The 22175-nt window shown below is 39.8% G+C and overlaps 1 protein-coding gene across 2 annotated transcripts in view; it reads left to right on the forward strand.

Moving 5' to 3' along the window:
• The window catches only part of PUS10 (pseudouridylate synthase 10), a 64593-nt gene extending 42418 nt beyond the window's left edge, over positions 1–22175 (forward strand). For both annotated transcript variants that reach the window (XM_006778570.2, XM_015557936.1), the window contains exons 9-18: positions 608–672; positions 1987–2072; positions 3206–3331; positions 8044–8100; positions 8904–8980; positions 9074–9129; positions 9913–10030; positions 14239–14381; positions 17226–17325; positions 19862–22175. In XM_006778570.2, the coding sequence (XP_006778633.1) occupies positions 608–672; positions 1987–2072; positions 3206–3331; positions 8044–8100; positions 8904–8980; positions 9074–9129; positions 9913–10030; positions 14239–14381; positions 17226–17325; positions 19862–19900 (867 nt within the window). In that variant the 3' untranslated portion in view covers positions 19901–22175. The remainder of the gene's footprint in view (positions 1–607; positions 673–1986; positions 2073–3205; positions 3332–8043; positions 8101–8903; positions 8981–9073; positions 9130–9912; positions 10031–14238; positions 14382–17225; positions 17326–19861) is intronic.

A 22175-nucleotide genomic window follows, 5' to 3' on the forward strand; every position in this document is an offset into this window, starting at 1 on the left:
TTGGCTTTTCTTATTTTAAAAACCCCTAAGTGGGACATTTGTTGTAGATGCCCTTCTATTCAGTATCATGGATTTGTTTTACTTTGTGGCTGCTGAGTGACGTTGAGTTGCTAGATGCCAGAGCAGGCTGCTTGGCTCTGTTTTACCCCTTAGCCTGGCAGCCAACTCCTAAATTATGTCCTGTAGCCTCTGCAGGGATATAGGGAAGAAAAGGTAGATGAATCGACCTAAATTCCTTTTGAGGCCTGGGAGAAGATATTCCAAGCACACTTCCTGCAGTATCATCATTTTTGTATTTGAAGAATGCCATGCTTTGAGGGGAGTGGGACAGTGCAGTGAAGAAGACGTGTTCTGCTAGGTCTACTGGGTATTGTAGACATAGACTAACTAGGCTGAAGGAGAAGGGTTGTAGGAGTATAGTGATTGCAGAACTGACCATATGAGCACTTGTACATTTTACTTATTTTCTTAAAGCTATTAAGTATTTTTCCCTTTTAAGTATGTTTTTAAAATGGTATAATTTCTCCAACCATGTTCTGTGTTTCACCTCTGACATTTTCTCATCTAGCTGATAAAATGTCTTTTCTTTTCATTTTACCCTCTATAGTCAGTGTTCACTAGAATGGCGGTTATGAAAGCTTTGAATAAGATAAACGAAGAGGATTTCCGCAAGTAAGTAGAAACATGGAAATGAGGAAGCATCATGGAACTTTAGAAGAAAGGGATTGGTAGCGAGAGTTTGGGTTATTTGTCTCTAAGACAAGACTGGAGGTATTTCAGGGAGCAGGATTGTGCCTTGGTCATCATTCTATCCCCAATCCCTGGCTCAGTACTTGGCATGCATTGGTATTCAATACATGTTTGTCAAATAAATTTGAATTTAAGAGTCAAGTCCAACTTCTTCATCTTATAGAAGAGGATGTAGCAATTCATAGAGGGAATCAGCTTGCTTATTATTTCAACTCTGTAGCAGAGTAGGAATTTAGAGCCAGGTTTCCTGACTCCCCAGTCCAAGTCCTGCATTTTGTAATATTATCCACCTCCAGAAAAGGGAGAAAATATGCTGAAATGCAATAAGCCTTATATTTCAATTCTCAGTGTGTTTATTTTATTTAATAATATGTTATAGTTTATCCTTCTAGGAGATCCTTGAATAAATTTCAAACAATGAAGTAATGAGGAAGGTTTCCTATATTTTACTGACTAAAAATGAGTCTCACAATGGAAATATTTTTATTAAATTTTCTAAAGTAAGGATAGTTACTCTCTATAAGCAATAATTCTTGAGTTCCTAAGTGATTTCTTTGTTGAGACATCTTGGGAAACTATATGACATTTTCAAGACAAACATTTTGTGTTAAGTCCACATCTAGTCACTTAGAGGGATACTCCAGTTCATGGCTTTGGAGATTCCCAGGTGGTGGGCAGAGATTAAAGGCATACACTGCTCTTCCCTGTCTGTTCTCCGGTGAAGTTTCTTGCTAAAAGGGCAGGAAAAAGAGTGGACATTCCACTTTTTCTGACTCTTTGGTCTGATTCCAAAGGTCTCTTGGCATGAGAAGGAAAATAAAAAGTACCCTCCCCACAGGTGTGACCAATCTCATTGCACACCGGCTTGACCCAAATGCTTGAGGATTTTTGTAAGCCAGCAGCAAGTGTTCAGGGGTAGCAAAATGGCTAAAGAATCTGGAGAGGCTTCTACTTCATATATACGGAATTTTCTTCCAAATTTCAAGGCCATTGGCATTATCATCTGGGAGCATGAGGCCTCCTGGATGAAAGGCAGTAGTAAATCAGAGCCTGGACCTCCTCGGCGACCCTCTCCTGGAGGCGAAAAGACCCGTATGGATCCTAAACTGAAAGTCAGGGAGAGGCCGAGTCCTTGAGAGACTCAGGCCCTGTGTGTCTGGAACAATGATGACTCATTGTCGTGGTTCATTATCATGTCCGGAATATCGTAGCTATAAATTTTATTTTGTTCTGCAGGCAGTTTCCTTGTCCTCCAAATTCACCAAAGGCTGTATGCTCTGTTCTTGAAATGGAATGTGCTCATGGTGCTGTCTTTGTGGCTGGTAATATTTTTGTCTAGAATACACTTATACTGTCAACCTACTCACCTTTCTGAAAAAACTCAACTGACTCCTCTCTTTCCTTCTTCTTGTTATTAGATTCTGATTGGTTAACTCTTTGAGAACTAGAACTGATAGCCAAGCTTATTTTAGGTTGTATAGGTATTCTTAAGGTCACTCGGGAGGTTTGTTATTTAGAATGCCATGCCAAAAGGAAATGACACTTCCCAGGTCGTAATAGTTTTCATCAGAGATGGCCGAGTGGAAATATGAGTAGATGGCAAGACCCAAAACTGGCCAGGAGAAACACAGCCGTGGAGAGGATTTTTTTTTATAACATGAACACAAACTTGCAAAAATAATTTTATTATCTGCAAAATGACTAAACACTTGGCTTCTGCCTGAAAAGAAATTGTTGCGTTGACTTTCCCAAGGGTAATCTAGCAGACAGTTTTTGTTTTGAAAGCTACAGCTGTTTTGTAGTAATAGCTGAAATGAAATTGGTATTTAGTTTTGACTATTGAATGAAATGAGGTAATGAAAGCTCCCTTCCTTAGGGGAGCTTTATTCATAAACCAATGAGTCATATTCTGTTAGGGTGTTGTTTTTTTTCAAGTATAAAAACTTCAAAATTTCCTGTATTTGAATTCTTTGGAATATATTATCACCAATGACTATTACATTGAAAGTGTTATTAATCATCTGTAAAAGCAATAGTTGTTCTCTTAAAAAAAAAGATCCTTGGTGAGTTCTGTAATAATATAACCTGTTTTGTCAACCAGTCAGATTAATAAATATATTGAGCATTCCTTTAGAACTCATTTAATGATTCATATTATGTTGTTAGCTATCTCTTCTATTGTTACCTTAAATATTATCACTTAATTGCCTACCTATCTATACGTTGGCTCCCCAAATTAGATTGTAAGTTAATTGAAGGCTAAGCCTTGTTTTATTTATTTATTTATTTATTTAGTTAGTTAGTTAGTTAGTTTTATTATTATTATTATTATTTGCTAAGCCTTGTTTTTTATCATAGGGTATTGGCATGCAATACATAGTTGTTGCTTTTTTGTTCTTATTCCATTGTGTTAATCACATCATTCCATCAAGCCTACCTTATATTTCTCTGGCAGGGAGATACAATAAATACTCCAGGAATCTGCCACAAACTCCTTGGATAATTGATGGAGAAAGGAAGCTGGAATCTTCAGTGGAAGAATTAATTTCAGATCATCTTTTGACAGTATTCAAAGCAGAGAGTAAGTGTTACATTATTCACATTTTAAATACATTGTCATTCATGAACAGACTTTTTGGAGGTGGCAGGAAAGATTTCTGCATTTTTATTTTTATTTTTTTAAAATATATTTTATTGATCTTTCACAGAGAGGAAGGGAGAGGGATAGAGAGTTAGAAACATCGATGAGAGAGAAACATCGATCAGCTGCCTCCTGCACACCTCCTACTGGGGATGTGCCCGCAACAAAGGTACATGCCCTTGGCCGGAATTGAACCTGGGACCCTTTAGTCCACAGGCCAACCCTCTATCCACTGAGCCAAACTGGTTAGGGCAAGATTTCTGCATTTTTAAAATCACCACCAAGTCTGGGCCCCTGGCCTGGCAGCTTCCCATAAACAGATACTCCATGGCTGAGCTCCTCTGACCGGGGCTGGATTTGGGCCAAGGTGCCAAGGATTTCTTTCCCTTTTCAAAATGACTGCTCTTTCCTGGGAAAATTCAAAACAATCGAAACTCCTTTAAATGAATGCACTGACGCGCTGACCTTGGGACACCCCAGCTTTGACCTCTTTGGTGGAATTTGAGGAAATTAAAATACAGCTTGCACCATCAGTGCTTGACACATGCCTGGCTTCCGTCATAGTCACTAAAATGTCCTGGGAAAAAGCTGAAGCCCAGAGAAAAGAAACCGACCGCTACCATTTTACAAAGACTTACTGGGAGTCGTGTTGCGTTTTAATCCCATAGGCATTAATGAGCCCAGGTTTGGGGGATGAGTCAGATCCGGGCAGGTTTAGCTGTCTTTGTCTTGATAGGCCTGTTAGGTCAAAGGCAGCATAAAGCCTCATGATTTCACTGTGGAGTAGACTAGCGGAAAGGGGCTGAGATTTCAACCACAGGAAATCATGTCCGTCAGGAAAAACTGTAGGCAGGACGTCAATCACTCTTGAAGTGGGTTTCCTGAAATAATTAGAACACCTTTTTTGAGGAATCAACTCAACGTCCATCCTTCTCTCTGAAACACCTGAAAACAAGCCTGCTGTAGGAACGGCAAGCGGTGGCTGAGATGACATATGGCTGTCCCTTCCCGCACTCTGCTTGTAAAGAGAAGCACTTCAAACCCCACCCCGCTTATAATTATATAGAGCAGCCCTCTTTGTAAGGGCCTTTTAAGAATTGTTTAACTGGGTGAAGAAGAAAGTAGCCTAGCAAACTAGTATTTTCCAGAATCTTAGCAGTAACGACTCTGGGTTACTGCCATGAGCTTTAATCTACTGAAGCTACTACTCGCACACTAGCTGTCTTATAAAACTTATCCAAGTCGTGGAGAAGTGAAAATACAGCTTTGGCACAAGAAGTCTCTTTCAAACTTTTTTGTGGCCACCTCACTCCTTTTCTGTAAGATTCAAGAAACTTTCATCAAGGCACTCCATTGTCATTTTCCATTTGAGGGGGAAAATCTGTCCCCAAGCTGGAAATGAGGAAACCTGTGTGTGTAACCTCTATGGTTGTGTGTGCTGAGGAAGTTTTTTGAGAGCCACTTAAGAAAAAGCGTATTTCTGGAGGCCTCTGTGCTCATGGGCTTCTTGTCGTGATAAGACCTTGTTGTTCGAAAGGCCTGAGTAATTTTTCTAAACCCCTGCTTCTCAGATAAATTACTTGTTATTTCTGGGGTTCACCTCTGACAACTCAGGGAAGATGGTTCTGACTGTGGGACCTCCACGGTTTACAGCTCGATGAAAATAAGCCGGTGTTGCACGAAGCAGCCTAGCTACTTCAGAAAGGTGCCTTCCCCTAAGTGAGAGATACAAACTTGTCTCTCAGTCACTTCATGTTATGCACTTGCGAATTCCCTAGGCGATGAGTAATAAACTTGAACACTCTCAAAATCAAAGAAAAATTTTCCCCTAACACACTCACTCCATCGCTCAGTGAGTAAGTGTTTGTCATGGTGGCTCCCTGCTGAAAACTGGTCAGTGACTGAGCTACAGGATCAAGTCCCCACCACTTCACTTGACATCCTAATGTTATCAGCTGGTCCCTGCCCCATTTTCTGCCCCTGGGTCTGAGGCCACTGCAGACCAGCTGAACCACATACATAGTTCCTGATCCTTCTTACCCTTGGCTTTCTATTTGTTTTTGAAACATCCGTTTCTTTGAGCAGAAGACTCAAAGCACTTATAGGATTTAGAAAATGCAACTAAGTTTTAAACAATGTGTTTCCCAGAATAGCAGTGGCTCCTTTCCCCTTTTTTTATCGGCTATTATTCATAATTGCCTATGAATAAAGTTTTGAAGTTTGCCCCCAAAAGTGTTGTTCCATGTGGGATCCAAATTTATAACATTTTCCAAAAATATACAGTAAATACCCCCTCTCCCTCTGTCTGGAAGGATTATGGTGTTTCTCTGGACTTCTCCAGAGCCTCGCTTTCTGCCCACTTTCTTGTTGATGTGCTGGAATTTGTGAGAAGTTAGATGGACTGATTTATGAGTTTGAGATTTCTGGTCTGATTTAGCAGTCACTGTTGCGGGTGTGGCTCAGTCACTGTGGATTCCTGCTTCCCTGACATTATGGCTAGTTTGGAGATGGAGGTGAACAGGTATAAGACAAATCATAGCCATAAGGAGTCTGGATTTTTCAGCTTCCCGGATGCCACTTGAACTCTCCATTTAGCTCTCCATCCCCAGTTAGTGCTACTCTTGAGTGTGTTGACTAACTGAAAGCTACTAATGTTGCTGCATGTGTATTAACAGCTTGACAATGGAGTGGAAGCATGGAATGGATGGCTCTTTGGGACTTACTGGTCCATGGAATCCCACTCCCTGCCTGACCTAGATTCTCTACTGGCCAGTCCTCTGGAATAATGCAGCACAGCCTACCCAGACTTAATGAGACTCACTCACAGCTTGAATTCTAGACATGCCTTGGATAGCTAGTGCTTAGCTAGCCAGTCCTTGGTGGCTTCTCTCTGTGAGAGCCACAGTTTTGGGCCCTGAGCATAAAGAGGAGCCCATTCTGCCATGGCAGTACCTGACACCCTATAGCTTGGAGCCCATGTTTCCAGCAGGGGTTGGCCCTGGCTTGCTAACGTGATTTTTAAAGATGAAGGAAGGGTGAAATCCTGCTTTCTTCACAGCTAACTGTACTGGAAAGGAGGGCTAGTCTTGAGTGTAGTTTTCATAGGACTTTAAAGCTTTTAGCCTTCCCTTTTTAAAAATCTACATGAGAACTTTGCATTTAGAATCTTCCCTGGGAAGATTTAACAATGGCTGTTAAAATGGAATTCCTCCTCCTCCCACCTTCCCATCTGCTCATCCCATAGTCTTGTTCTCCCTTATCTCGTGCTTTCCAGAGTGGCCGGCCTACCGAGGAATAAATAAAAATCTCATCGCTCTCACTGCACTGTGCTCTAAACAGCCCTCCACTATTTGATGGTCCATCTCCCTGCATAAAGAGTAATCTCTGGGAGGACAAGAGCTATGTCTGCCTTGTGTGCCTTTGTCTTCCATCATCTCGCACAGTACCTTGCACACACATCCTGTACATATTTGTTCCCGAATGAAAGAATCAGGGTGTGAACTCTATGTTCAGAGACCTTCAACTCTACCACTCTGATGATTGACCAGGCTTTCAAAAACATTCCAGCCTTTCCCAGTCTTTGGTCCAAGACTGGTCTTGCTTTCCGTGGGCACAAGTCTGAGCATTTTTGGCTGTCTTCGCGGTGGTGCAGTATGGACAAGGTTAAGAAACTCTGGAGCCAGACTACCTGGTTCAAATCTTGACCATACCACTTATCCGTGATGTGATCTTAGATAAGTTACTTATCCCCTCTCTGTATCACCTGCCTTATAAATAAAATGGAGATAATGTCACTGTCTATTTCATAATGTTAACCGATCTCATAGTGTTAACACATATGAAATGTTTAGAATAATGCCTCTCATGTTATTGTGGGCTATGGTGATGATGATGAAATCATTAGTCAGTTCTATTTCTAAAAAAGCCGTCATGTGACACTTCTCCCCTCACTTTTTTTAAAACCACTTCCCATTTCAATATTTGCAGCTTTTAGTCTGTGATGACCCATCGATCTTAAAATGAACACTAGTTTTGTCACAGTTCCAGCTTAGATTTGCTTATATAATGAATTTGCGTTAGAGTCAAATATTTCCTCCCTCCTTTCCCTTTCATAGAGTTTAATTATCAAATAAATGTTTTTGTTTTGTTTTAAGGAAAAGAAGAAAGTAGATAGACCTTTCACCATAAGTTGTGACCAGGGTAGTGGGGGTGGGGGAGGGGGGACTTCCTCCAAATCATGCTCTGCGTTTGGCTTTCCCCTGGGATGGTGGTTAAGATCTGGCCTTGACACTGGAAACAAGTAGCTCTGCCATTTAAATTGTGACCTTCAGAAAAGTACTTAACTTTTCTGAAGCTTGGTGGTTTGTTTTTGTTTGTTTTTTTAATACCTATCTCACTGGGTAAAATAAAATGAAATAATATATGCACAAATTTTAGCTCAGTGCCTGGTATGTAAGTGCTCAAAAAAGGTTTTTTATCATTATTATTGGAATCTTTAGGAGAGATTGGAAATCGAGGTGGGATGATGACTATCCTTTGGGATTCTCCTGTAAATTGTTTAAGAAAAATTGGGTTTCTACCAAAGGGCAGGAATGGAAGTCTTAGGACTATTATTTCTCTGAATTATTTTTTTCTTTATCTGCTTTCTGAAGGTTTTAATTTTTCATCCTCTGGAAGAGAAGATGTAGATGTGAGGACATTAGGAAATGGTAAGATTGCAACAGCATCACTCGACTAGAACTAACTTTCAGATTATCACTATAGTTTACTATAGTCACTGACTCAAAACCAAAGTGGGTGGAGTCCAGAGCTCCTCTCCAAGTGAGAAAGCTTTGTGGATTATGGAGCTATGTTTATAAATTATATAATTGTTATGTTTTAACTGGAGTCATTTCTTCAGAGGCCATTTTTATTGCATACCTGTAGGTTACAAGGGACTTTTATGTGCATAGTTTGATTGTTACTTGTTCCATTTAATAACATCTCAGCAGGACAAGAACAGTCTTTAAAATGCACATCTTCATTGAAAAAGTGACTCTGCTCTTTTAGCCTTCATTTCTGGTTTTTCGTTGTTTCATTACAAGAAAAATGAGAGCTATTTGAGATTTATAGATCCTTCCTCTCATAGAATCACAGCTCTTCTGTTTCACGAGAGGATTAAGCTAGGAGGTCGGATTTCAGCGAGGCTTACCTGGACATGGCTGCATGTGACAGCACGACACCAGTGTAACCAAGTCCGTTAGTGGTCGTTTAGATTTTATTTTGTAATTAACACAGGCTTGCCTGTGGACCTTTGGGAAAGCAGTCACTTTCACATATTGCCTGCACTGGGGTTTAGCAGCCCCCCAAAGCCCCTTAATTCTTTTCACACATTCTCCCCTCCCCAGATGTAGCTAAACTTTCAGTCCTCTAGAGCTCACCTCATGTTTTCACACCTCCTAACCCTCTTGCACTCGCCCAAATGTTAACTCCATCCACACGTTTCTGTTTCATGGCGGGGTGTGTGCTGCAGGAAGGCCCTTTGCAATTGAGCTGGTGAATCCTCATAGAGTACATTTCACTTCACAAGAAATTAAGGAACTTCAGCAGGTAAACCACTTCATGACATGGAAATCGTCCTGTTTGCGCCACTCTGTAACTGACCTGGAGCTGCTAATTGTGTTTCTTTTTCTGCTACTATAGAAAATTAATAGCTCGTCTAACAAAATCCAAGTCCGTGACTTGCAGCTTGTCACAAGGTAAGGAAGGGTAGGCTCACTGGAGGTCATTTCAAAAGGGAAGTTTCAGAGCATGTATCTGATAAGGGAATTATATCCAGAATATATGAAGAACTCATACAAACCAGTAATAAGCAAACAACCCAACTAATGATAGGGAGATGAGTAAGTGGACATTTCTCTGAAGAGGATTTATGGATAAACCAATGAATGCATTTAAAAAAATGCTTAATGGCATGCATTATTTGGGAAAATTTAAATAAAAACCATGAGATCCAACTTCACTCATTAGGATGTTTGTAATAAAAATGATGGAAAATAACAAGTGTTGACAAGAATGTGGAGGAATTAGAACCCTCATGGTATTGTAAGTGCAGCCAGTGTAGAAACAGTTTGGTGGTTTTCCCAAAGGTTAACATATGACCCAGCAATTCTACTTCCAAGAGGAATGAAAATGTACATCCACACAAAAAAACCTACATGAATGTTCCCAGTAATGTTCATAATTGCAGAAAAAGTAGAAACAACCCGAATGTCCATGGATAAACAACATGTGTTATATTCAACCATACAATGGAATATTATCAGTGATAAAAAGGAATGAAGTACTAATACATGCTACAACATGGATGAACCTCAAACACATTATGAGGTGAAAGGAGCCAGACACCAAACACCACATATTATATGATTCCATTTTATAGGAATTTTGTGCACCAGGCCTCTAGTTTTATATATTCAGACAAATGTTTGCTTGCTTGCTTTATTTATCTATCTATCTATCTATCTATTTATTTATTTTAGAGAGGCAATAGGACATATGAAAGAAGGTGAAGAAGAAAAGACCAAGACCTATAGTGCCTTAATATGGACAAATAAAGCAATACGGAAGGAAGACATTGAATTTCTAAATGACATGAAGGTAGCTAAATGCCCTGATTCTTCTTATTTTATTTTTCTACTGCCTATAAACGAGTCCTTTGTCTTCTAGTTTATTACCAGCAAGTCATAGAACATGGGCATTGGGGACTGTGAGACCTGCTTTCAACTCCTGGCTCTGCCATTTACTAGTTGAATGACTGGGCAATCCATCTAATCTGTCTGAGAGGCAGTCTTGCTAGTGATGAAGAGCCTGCCTCTGAGGACAGATGCCTGGGTATAAACCCTGGATATGCATTTCTTGATTGTGTGACTTTGGACAAGTTACTTAGCCTCTTCAATTTCTCCATCTATAAAATTAGAATTAAATGAGTTTAGTCCCAAAAGTCACCTAGAACAGTGTCTGGCATGTAGAAAACACTCAGCAATGCTACTATTGTATTTGACCTCCCATAAAAAAGAAACATAAAATACATAAAAGATGTTATAAATAAATAGAACAGTGTAATATGTAGATCACATTTTTTTTTTTTGCCCCATGCTAGATTTTCCTTCACATGAGCATGTCATTATAAAGGGTCTGCCAGTTCATTTGAATATTTCTTCCATCCACCCCCACCTCTTCCTATAAAGATAATTTACTTTCACACACAAGAAATGAGAATAAATGGGCACAAACATGTTCATATGTAGTTATCAGAGCATTATTTACATGGGCAATATTTTGTAATAATCTGGATGACCTGCTAGAGGGGATTGGTTTCATCTTACGGCTTATCTGTATGCGGGACCGTTACTAGCCAGATGTTAGAAGTTATGTGGTAGATGAGTATTTGTTGACAAAATTGGAAATGGTCCTGGCAAATGGTAAGGGGAAGAGAGCACACACACTGAGTGTCTGGACACATATGCATGACTATGTAGAAAACAAATCGGCAAAAGATTTCTTGAGTAGGATTTATACTTACGAAAAATACAAACCCCCAATAGAGAAAAAAAGACAAAGGATACGAACCAGCAGCTGAAAAAAAGAGCAACTCCGGATGGTCAGGAACCATTCAACAATGTGTTCCACCTCCACACTGAAGTGACAGTAAGGCCATCACTTTACTCCTCCGAGACTCATAGCACCTGTTGGTTGGAGCAGAGGGCAGGCTTGTGGCATACCTTCAGTAGAAATGTAAAGTGTTCCAGCCTTTTTGGGAAAACAATGTGGCAGTGACTGTTAAAATTAAAAATACACCGGTCTCCCACCCAGCACATCTACTACAGGCAGTCTGTCCTGAAGAAATAAAACCCCAGGGCACACAGGTATGCGCATCAAGGATATTTGTTCAAAGTGGCAAAAAATCAACAGTAACAAAACTGGAAACAAAATGAATTTCCTTTCATAAGGAAATGTAGAACAAGTTGGAATATGATACAGCCATTTTAAAAAAACTAAAATAGAAAAAAGATAAAGGTAGGTCTACATCTATGACTTGTAGGAACACCCATGGCATGGTGAGAAAAAAAAGTGAAGTGAAAAATAATGTTTATAGTCGGAGTGTTTTGGTGGAAACGCACCTGCTTATAGAAGTTGATCTATACAATCAGGTAGACTAAATCACCTCCAGTTCTCAGGTCCTGTGATTCTGTGTGTAAGGCCTTTTGGCTTTTCGCCCTGTTATCTGGGCCTTCAGGGTGATAGTTGTACTATAGATAGATATCTTTGAGGTTGCAAAACAAATTATTAAACCTCTGTTTCATGCCATGTGTACAAGAGAATGCTGTGGGGAAAGTAAACTCATTTGAAAAATAGATTTAGAGTTTGGAGGTAGCTGTAAAGCTAATTCAGAAATTTTGCTGAAAGGTAATTTTTATAGGTACAGCCTAAATAGTTAAAGGGTCTGTTTTAATCATCCACAGTCCAAGTGGACTATTGGGACCAGAGACTATATGACTTCTGATAATTTTTTAAGTGTTAGAGTTAAAATAGTTTTCAAGTATTCCTACTGGTATAAAAAATATAAAAACTGAGGTATTGCCCCATTCTGAGAAAAAGCCACTTCAGATTTATTACTCTTCTTTTTTTTTTTAAGGACAACCTACTTCCAAGGAGGAAAAATCATTTGTGTGTGTTTATGTGTGTTTCTGAACATTCCGCAGTCTGGGGACACCAGCATGTAATGTTAGAGTAGATGATTGGTTTCCTTTCGCTGCTAAAAACAGACCAGAAATGACACATGAGTTGTGTTGATCTGAGTATTATTGTAGAGGTATTTCCATTGACTGGCTCATGGGTCAAAGCCCTGGGAGTGACGGAAGTTATGGAAACGGCGATGAATATTCATTAAGTAGTTGCTCATTTAAAGGTACTCTAAAGTAGAGGCCACATCGTTACAGATTCCTTAAAAGTTCTGCCTTGTCCTTCTTTTGGTCTTACTGGCCAGAGAGCAAAACTGGAAACAAAATGAATTTCCTTTAATAAGGAAATGGTAGAACAAGTTGGAATATGATCTAACTATTTAAAAAAACACAAAAATAGAAAAAAGATAAAGGTAGGTTGACGTCTATGACTTGCAAGAACAAACCTTATGAATGTCAGACATTAAGAAGTCAGCTTATCTTGTCAGAACAAAGTGCTATTAACATAAAAGAATTATTGAATCTTCAGGCCCATGACTTAGTCACAGGGATGTACAGTATAGGAAATAGAGTCAATAATATTGTGATAACTGTGTATGGTGCCAGGTGAGTACTCGACTTATCGGGGGACCACTTCATAAGTTATATAAATCTCTAACCACTGTGCTGTGCACCTGACACGAATATAAGATTGAATGGCAACTGTAATTGAAAAAAGTAAAATAGAAAAAAAGCCCTATGAGTTAGGAGGGGCCATTGACTCCTTGCTCTGATAGAAGCAGTCACACAACTTCAAGTGCAGTTGTTGTCAGAACTTGTTCTTTCTTTCTTGGTGGAGAACTTGATGGGGGTGGGGGTGGGGGGACCAGACTAAAATATTTCTTAGTGTGGCTTCAGGCACTCACTGATCATGCAAATTAGAAAGGAGTTGTTCCAACAAGAAATGGCAGAGGACTCAAAGTTCTTATGAACCTACATTTCTGGTTATATCCAATATCTATTTTTAAAACTTGGAATTAGTTTGCTTTTTACAATACTAACCTCTGTTTCTTCATTTATATCTTGTGACATAAAAGGAATTCTCTAATTGTGCGGAAAACAAGCCTGTGTCCCTAAACAAATCTGAATTGTAAAAAGACATGCAGTATTGTTATTCTCAAGTAACTTGACCGGGCCAACAAATAGTAAGAGGTCCTCGTTTATTGCACTCTTGTCATTATTATGTGGAAACACCACTCTAAAATTATGATACAACTGCTGATTTTTCAGATGTGTCCTTTCTTATAACCAAAAAATAACCCTGAGGAGGTGAACGGTTCTACCTAACACATGCACACTGCCTGTGCACACAGGGAGGCCGAAGTCCCGCCTTCGAAAACTGCCGTTTCTCACCCCAGCCTGAAATCCCCACTACTAGGTTATTTTGTTGGGTTAGGGAAAAAGAAGTAAGAATATGTCTTCTAAAAGAGCTGTTAATGTAAAGGGCGGGTTCCTAATCCTATATAATAAAAGCCTAATATGCAAAGTGTCCGGTCATCCATTCAACCAATCAAAGTGTAATATGCTAATGATATGCTAAGGCTGCTCAACCATTCGCACTGACCACCAGGGAGCAGATGCTCCAATCAGTAGGTTAGCTTGCTGCTGGGGTCTGGCTGATTGGGCAAGCGAGACGGGCTGGACACGCCCTGGAGCCCTCCCACGGTCCCTCCCCAGCTGGCCAACCTCCCACGTCCCTCCCCGGCCCCGATCATGCACCAGTGGGTTCCCTCTCACAATTCGGGATGAAGTGACTTCTGCCCGAGTGCATGAATTTTATGCACCAGGCCTCTAGTGGTTAACTATTAGAGCAAAAGGGACTTTGGGGAATATTGACATCAAAGCCTTTTCTGGGGCACTGGGGCCCAGAAAGTAAGTATGGACGAGGCTATGAGAAGTCCCACAGAGCGTGAGCCTTTACCATACAGTTTATTACAGCATTAGTTAGTTTCTACCATGACAGTGATAGGTGGGGTCCTCTAGAGAAAACATGTGTGGTGAGCCACAGAGGACAAAGGAGGTGCTAACAGGAGCTTCAGTGGGCAGCAAAGCTGACTCCATAGCTGTGTATCACATCCTCCTTAGGACTTAAAGATCGACCAGAAGACACCTCTGCGGGTCCTGCACCGGAGGCCCCTGGCTGTAAGAAGTCGCATCATTCACTCCATGGAGACATGCTATGTGGATGAGCATCATTTCCGCCTCCAGCTAAAGACTCAGGCTGGAACGTATCCTTTCACCTTCTGCACAGCAGTGACCTAACCCCAACCCTAGTGGAAGAGTTTGTGCTGCCCTAGAAAATAGGTTCAAAGGATCTAGGAGGGTAGGCAAAGGGTTAGGTTGGAGAAGATTTTTTGTTTTGTCTTGTTTGAGTGTTTTTTCCTCATTAAATTTGTATTTTTCAAAATGCCATTTTAAACCACGAGGCAGCAGCCAGTTCAAAGTGATCTTTAAAATATGTAGTGTCTCACACAATGGTGAGCACATAGTAAGTACTCAGGAAACACGTTGATTCCTTGGCTGTCTTTACACATTTTGCCAGTCACATGTTCATGACCACATTTGGGTCCTTTCAACCTTTCTGAGCACGTGCCCAGATGATTAAACACTGAGAGTAGATGGGAGTGGCCCCACTTTATAGAATGGTCTTTATTGGCCGCTGGCCCAGAACAAGAGAATAGTCCAAGGCTGATCGCCTGTCCATAGCCTACCCTGCCTTGCATAGTTTGGTATCAGGTCTGACTTGCTGGTTAAAAAATATTAGAGAACCTAAAAAAAAAAAATTAGAGAGCTGCTGTAGTCTTAGCTTTAGTTTACTTTTCAAAGGTGCTCCTAGTTTTTGTTTGTTTGTTTTTTAATATATTTTATTGATTTTTTTACAGAGAGGAGGGGAGAGGGATAGAGAGTTAGAAACATTGATCAGCTGCCTCCTGGACACTCCCTACTGGGGATGTGCCCTTGACTGGAATCGAACCTGGGACCCTTTAGTCCGCAGGCTGATGCTCTATCCACTGGGCCAAACCGGTTAGGGCACTGCTCCTAGTTTTTTTTTGTTTCTTGGTTTTATATTATTTTGTGATCTACTAGCATGAAATGACAAAATGCCATCTAACTAGTATAAGATTAATGATATACTTATGGATATAAGAGGGACAATGTTAATTTTTAATCACCAAACTTAGCATTTGTACTATGCTGCTGTAATTAGTCTGCCTCTCCTTCCCCACCAACCTCCTCACCTCTCTGCTCCCCAATCCCGCCCTAGGCGTGACCAGGGTTTCCCCCTCAAAAACAGGCGTAGGTTACTTCTACAATCTCCTAAGATTTTACTATTTAGAACAAGGGGTGGTCTATTCAGTGGGCAGATCTTTGTATCTCTGTTCTTTGGAGCACGTCTGCCCATTACACATGGCATGTGGATGGGATTTCAAAGAAATCAGATTCTTAAAAAAAAAAATCCTTTCTACCTAATCCTAGCTTTAGTTTTGTGTGCTAGGGAGAAATGCAGTGGTATTTTGGAGAAGCTAAGATCTTTTTAATCTCATTAGATGTTTTTAGAACTAGCCAAGTACATGTAACTTAAGGCATTAGCCAAGACAGCTGGCACAGCTTTAGATACCATGTGGTTATACTCAGAAATATATGTTTTTCACAGATATTGCTCAGTACACTGAACGAGTTCATTTGACTTACACCCCACCCCTCAGGATATGATTAAGAACCATTCTGGACCTTATAATTGATTTTGGGTCATCTACCTCATCAATGCTACTCAGAAGTGGCATTCTCTAAAGAAAGTGAGAGAAAAAGAATGATAGTTGTTAAGTAATTATGAGTTTAGCAAAGAAGAGAGTTACACATCTTATGCTTGAGTCAAAACATTTGGTGAAACTTGAGTGAATAAACTTTCAGAAAGGGGGATATATCAGCATATTATGCTGTTATTTTTTTAATTATTATTCATCATCTGAGAACAAACTTATTTTTTCTATTCAAATCATATTAAATTTTATACCAATTGCTGGTTTCTGGACGACAACGTAATGGTGAATGAATTTTTACTGAATGCTGGCAAAAACATCTTTCAGATAAAGATTGTCAAGGTTGTAGTAGTCCTGTGTAAGGGATGTTAATATAATCTTATTAATAACTAATTCTAGGATTAGTCACTGACTTCAAAAAATTTTTTTAAAATATATTTTATTGATTTTTTATAGAGAGGAAGGGAGAGAGATAGAGAGTTAGAAACATCGATGAGAGAGAAACACCGATCAGCTGCCTCCTGCACACCCCCCATGGGGGATGTGCCCGCAACCCAGGTACATGCCCTTAACCGGAATGGAACCTGGGACCTTTCAGTCCGCAGGCCGATGCTCTATCCACTGAGCCAAACCGGTTTCGGCCTGACTTCAAAATTTGAAGACCTCTGAGTAAAACACAAAGTTGCCCCTGTAAAACAAGAGAGAATTTACTTAATCCTTTTGCTAACCATGTTTGCAAAACAACTAGAATTTAGGTCCTCGGATAATCCTTTTGAAGGGCCTTCATCAAGACTAAATTGTCTTATTGTCCCTCCCCTCCCACTGCCACTGTGTCACTGGATCACATTACAAGGAAAGCCATCACTGAGGTCACTCTTGTGACTGGATACCTATCACATGGCAGATACCGGCTGCCATTATTGAAAAGTAGGACAAGAAAGATGTCAAAATGGAAGTTATGGCGAAGAAACAATAGCTGAGATTTAAATATATATATGGCATTTATCTACAGCTGATTGTGAAAACCCATACCCAAACCTTGACACTTGGAGATGAGCTAAAGAAAAAAGAAAATGATGACTCTTGGCAAGTTTGATGTAAACACAAGTCGTAGGTCCTGATGTTGGCTGCTACGCAGGTAGGATCCAGTTTGTGTAGCCTAATTTCTGAGACACACATCACAAGTCACAGCTCAGAAATAACCTCTTTTGTAACATTTCTACTTTTATTATTTCTCTTTCATCTATCAAATCTCAGCAAACAATGGGTACTGCATGGCTATCCTATTTTTTTCCCTTAAACAAACCCCAGCTACATTAAAGAGTTTGTACATGGAGACTTCGGGAGAACCAAGCCGAACATTGGCTCTCTGATGAATGTGACTGCAGACATTCTTGAGCTGGACGTTGAGGTAAACCATTTTATTGTGGAAATGCCCATTTGCACCTTGAATTCAAAGTTAGCTTTTTTGGCATTAAGCCAAATAGTACTGCTTACCTTAAGTGGTGTTTGAAAATGATCAAAATCTCACGATAGCTTTATATTGCAGGGAGGGTCTATCTTGGAATTTTTATGTCTTAAAAAACCCCCACAAGGTCTCATTTATCACCCTTGCAAAAATATATAGCTAACTTATTAATTGTTCTTTACATATGGCATGAGATCTATACCCTTAAACCAAGCAAAGAAATGAAGTTGCCTTTCATATGTCCTTTGGACTCTATAGTTCATTCCCATACTGAGAAATGTATGTTCAGGACAGGGGTAGCAAATGGATTGAGCTGATGGTTATTAATAAAAGCAGTTCTATAAGGAACCCCTATGATGTGGTCCAAATTCTCCACTCTTATAATCTGAATTGAAACAAGGTTAAATTTGTAAGTAATTAGAAAAATGGACAGACTGGATCTTTCAGGAAGTTCTCCATCAATATTTTTCTTATTTGAGCAGCAGTAGGTATTGAGTCACAAGTTGTGCTCCTTAACGAATATCCCATTAGGAATACAGCCCCTTCCCCCCCCCCCTCAACAAACATTTTAGGAGATGCTAATGTTTCGTACTTGGGAATGGTACCCATTATAAAAGGTGGGTAGAGTTGCCCAGTGTGAGAGCAGCTATGGCAATCAAGTGAGCCCTGGAATATTATTACCTCACCAGCAGGCCTCTTGAGTGCTTTCAGATGGGATCTAATACAGCTCAGTCAGTGACAGGATCTTCAAGGCTGCAGGTCATTCTGATGAAGACAACCATCTGTTAAAAGAAAATCCCAGTTGCATTGTCTTCTTTGCCTTACTTCTCAGGACAGTTTCAGAGTGTCAAAAGAGCCACAGGCCAGTGTTTCTCAGTCCTGATTGTTCAATAGGCTCACCTGTAGAGCTTTTCAACATTACAACATACTTACCCCTTCTCCACCCCCACCCCTCCCGCCCCACCACCCACAACACTACAAGACAGTGAGCAGTGATGTTTTCTGGGTATATGGCAATAGTCTCAAACAAAATCCAATTATTTCCCTGAGATTTATAAAAGAGCACACACACATATGCAATTGTTATTTGGGGTCTTCTAATATTTTCTGCGTATGGTATATGAAGTGACTCATAGATTAATTTGAAAATCATTTTTGGCAAATTAGTTCAAGTTTCAAAGTTTAAGTCTCAAACAACACAGGTACAGTGGATTTTTTTCAAAGAAACTTTCCCCTAAATTAAGCCCTCTAGGGCAGTGAAGACAAGGTGCAATTTCGTACTTCTAAGGCTGGAATGTGGCACAGAATAGTCTGGTACTATAATTTCATTATGACTTGAAGCTCAAGGTTTTGTTTTAGAAGAGCCAGACCAGAGTGGGTAGAAATATGGGAACATGAAAATGACCAGAAGAATAAAAGTGGCTGAAACTTCTTAGGGAAAGTTGATATTGCCACCTGAACTTGTTACTTACCCATAAATAACATTAAAATTTTTTAATGTACTCTAGTCTCTTTTATCAGTCAAAAGGCACAATTAATAACCAGCTGAGTAACAGAATGCTCAATAAATTTAGCAACAGACTGCAGGCCCACGAACCCCAGGTCCCAGAGGGTTTTAGAGTGTTAAAATGCATTCATTGACTCTTTTCTTCAAATGCAGTTTCTTCTCTTATAGTATACTAGCGGCCTGGTGCACGGATTCATACACATTGAAAGGAAATTAATTAGAAGGTGGCCAGCAAAGTGGGACTGGGCAAGACAGGCTGGACATGCCCTGAAGCCAATTGCCCGCAGTCCCTCCCTGGCCAGCTGCACCTGGGGTGGTGCTGGGGCTCAAAGGGTGTCTGTGGAGTGAGCAGTTCCCTCCGGCAGGTGGGGCCCCTTGGCCTGGCCTGCGGGGATTGGGCCAAAATCGACAGTCTAACATCCCAAGGGGTCCCAGAGTGCAAGAGGGCTCTCGACAGCTCCTGCATTGAACATCTGTCCCCTGGTACTTAATGTGTGTCACAGCTACTGCCGGTTGGCTGGCTGGCCGTTCGCTTAGCCTTTTATATATATAGACGAGAGGCCTGGTGCACGAAATTCGTGCACGGGGGTGGGGTGTCCCTCAGCCCAGCCTGCATGCTCTCCAATCTGGGACCCCTCAGGGGATGTCCTCTGGGATCGGGCCTAAACTGGCAGTCAGACATCCCTCTCACAATCCAGGACCACTGGCTCCTAACTGCTCACCTGCCTGCTGGCCTGATCCCCCTAACTGCTCCCCCCTGCTGGCCTGATCGCCCCTAAGCGCCTCTGCCTCAGCCCCTCCACCATGGCTTTGTCCGGAAGGACGCCCGGAAGGTCATCCAGAAGATGTCCGGTCTAGTTAGCATATTACCCTTTTATTAGTATAGATTAGGAGTCTTAACTTACACAGCATTACCAGCAATTGCTTCCTAGAACAGGAATATATTTTAATGACTTGTTTTCTTCCTTCCAGTCTGTAGATGTTGACTGGCCCCCTGCTCTGGATGACTAGCTTTCAAGTTTGGAAACGAAGTAGGGTTTTCGTGGCCCAACGTGGATGTCCATTCAGCATACATTGTAAAACGGCTGTTTACCCACCATAAGGGTGTCTTGGCAACTGTTTGGATCATGTTGATCTATTTATTTTTAAACTTGTAACATCTCAGGATCCATATACAGTATGTGTAGAATGTGTGCTACATTGTTCTAAAGATGTCTTATGATTTTTCTTGTTCCCTCGCCAACCCCCACAAGTCCAACTATGAATTATGAAACCATTCCCTATATTCATTCTTCCATTTAGAGAGGTGCACAAACAGGATACATTCTCTGATAATCTTAAGAAGCTGTAATTTCTTTCAGCAAAACTTCCCTTCACAAGAGAATTACCACCTTTAAAATCATGTTCTAAATTTTTAAAACAATGTTGATAAGTTGTCTATATTTATGCAGCACAGTATCTTATAATAAGATACCAAATGCAAATCTGAGACCATTAATATTTTTCCCAGTAAGCTTCTAGCAAGCTATTACCAGTAGAAGTACTCTTGGTGTGATTTGTCACAAATGCTAATGACTTCAAGTTACTCATTGACAATCTAAAATTGTCAATGCCTTTCCTGGAGAGGGAAAGTAAAACCTTAGGAATTGAGGTAAGAGACTTTAATAAATCTTTTAAAGAAGGAGACACAAGTGCCTTCAATAACTTCATTGCCAGGGATAAGATTTTGAAAAATTGAGATTGCCAAAAAAAGGTGATACTATTCTAGAGGGCTTCAATATATTATCTAACCTCAAACATCCTTATCAGGTGGACAGGATATTATCATCTCCATTTTATAAATATGAAAACCAAAGAGAGCAGTTAAATGATTTATCTAAATTGTTATTACTTCCATGTCTAAGACCAAACTTAAGTTTCCTGGTCTGTAGGTCCTTTCTAATAGACCTTATTATTGAGCACATACTGTGTGAAGGAGGCAGTTGAGGATGTCATTTTAATGCACATAACCATGAAAACTGACTTTTAGAATTTAGATTCAAGGAGCTTATCCCCAAATAGCCCAAGTATATTTCATACTATCTCATTTGCTAGTAAGTTAACCATCAGTTAGTACTATGAAGAGGAAAAAACAAACAAAACCTAGAGAAAACAGTTGAGTCATTAAGAGAAAACTTTCAGAAAGGAGTCTCATTAAAATTTTACACTTAAGTGTCATTTCCATCATACTGACTCAACTCTCTGAGCTTCAGAACACATGTGACTTGGATAGTATTAGATTACCCAGTTTCCTAACTCTCCAATATAATTCAGATACTAAGATGTATTATTTTAAAAAATTGTTTTAAAATATTTTTTTATTGATTTCAGAGAGGGAGAGGGAGAGAGAGGTAGAAACATCTTCTCCCCCCCTCCCCTCAATCCCCCCTTACTGGGTATGGAGCCCAAAATCCTAGGACATGACCAGGAATTAAACCTCAACCTGCTGGTTCATAGCTCGACTCTCACCCACTGAGCAACACCAGCCTGACAAGATGTATTATTCACTTCAGAAATCAGGAAAATGTTTTTTTCATGAAATTTCATTATGTGAATAATAGCAAGTAATTTTTTTCACTATTTTCAATAAGCCAGAAAATGAGAAAGGGATAATAGAAATAAACTTTTGATAAAAAGGTAAGAACTTTTATGTGAATGTTTCTGTTTCTGGGGAAATTTTGCTACAAAAAGACATTTAAATAATGTGGGGAGCTAGTCTTTTGCATGTTTTTGGCTTGTCTTTGAATTCAGTGGATCTGCAAAATGGAAGAATTCAGAACCTCCTGAGCTAACACAAATTAGAAGACCTCTATTTCTTAAATTTTTATTCCTGAGGTTATGCAAAATTTCAAGCAAAGTGTAAATTTTAGTTATAAATACTTATTTCAAATGTTCATATAATAATTATGAGACATGTTAAATTAATGTAGGTCTTTGTTTATGCAAAACTGAAAACATTAAGTAATGAGAATACTATCGTTTCATTTTTTCTGTATAAAAGTATTTTAAAATTAGTTTTGTGATATCTTACAGCTTTAAGTCTTTTAAATAACACTTAGTGAAAGGACCTTTTGTACTTCTTAGCACCTCTTTGTCCCAAATATAGTCTGTGGTTTAGTTTAAAAAAAAACATCAACTCTAAATACCTGGAAAAGTAAAAATAAAGTTGGTAAAATTAAAAATTTCCTAAATAAGACAACTAGTTACATTTGTAAGTTATGTGAAATAAACTTAGAAGTTAAATTCC

Source organism: Myotis davidii, unplaced genomic scaffold, assembly GCF_000327345.1.
Source record: "Myotis davidii unplaced genomic scaffold, ASM32734v1 scaffold6, whole genome shotgun sequence".
Lineage (NCBI taxonomy): Eukaryota > Metazoa > Chordata > Mammalia > Chiroptera > Vespertilionidae > Myotis > Myotis davidii.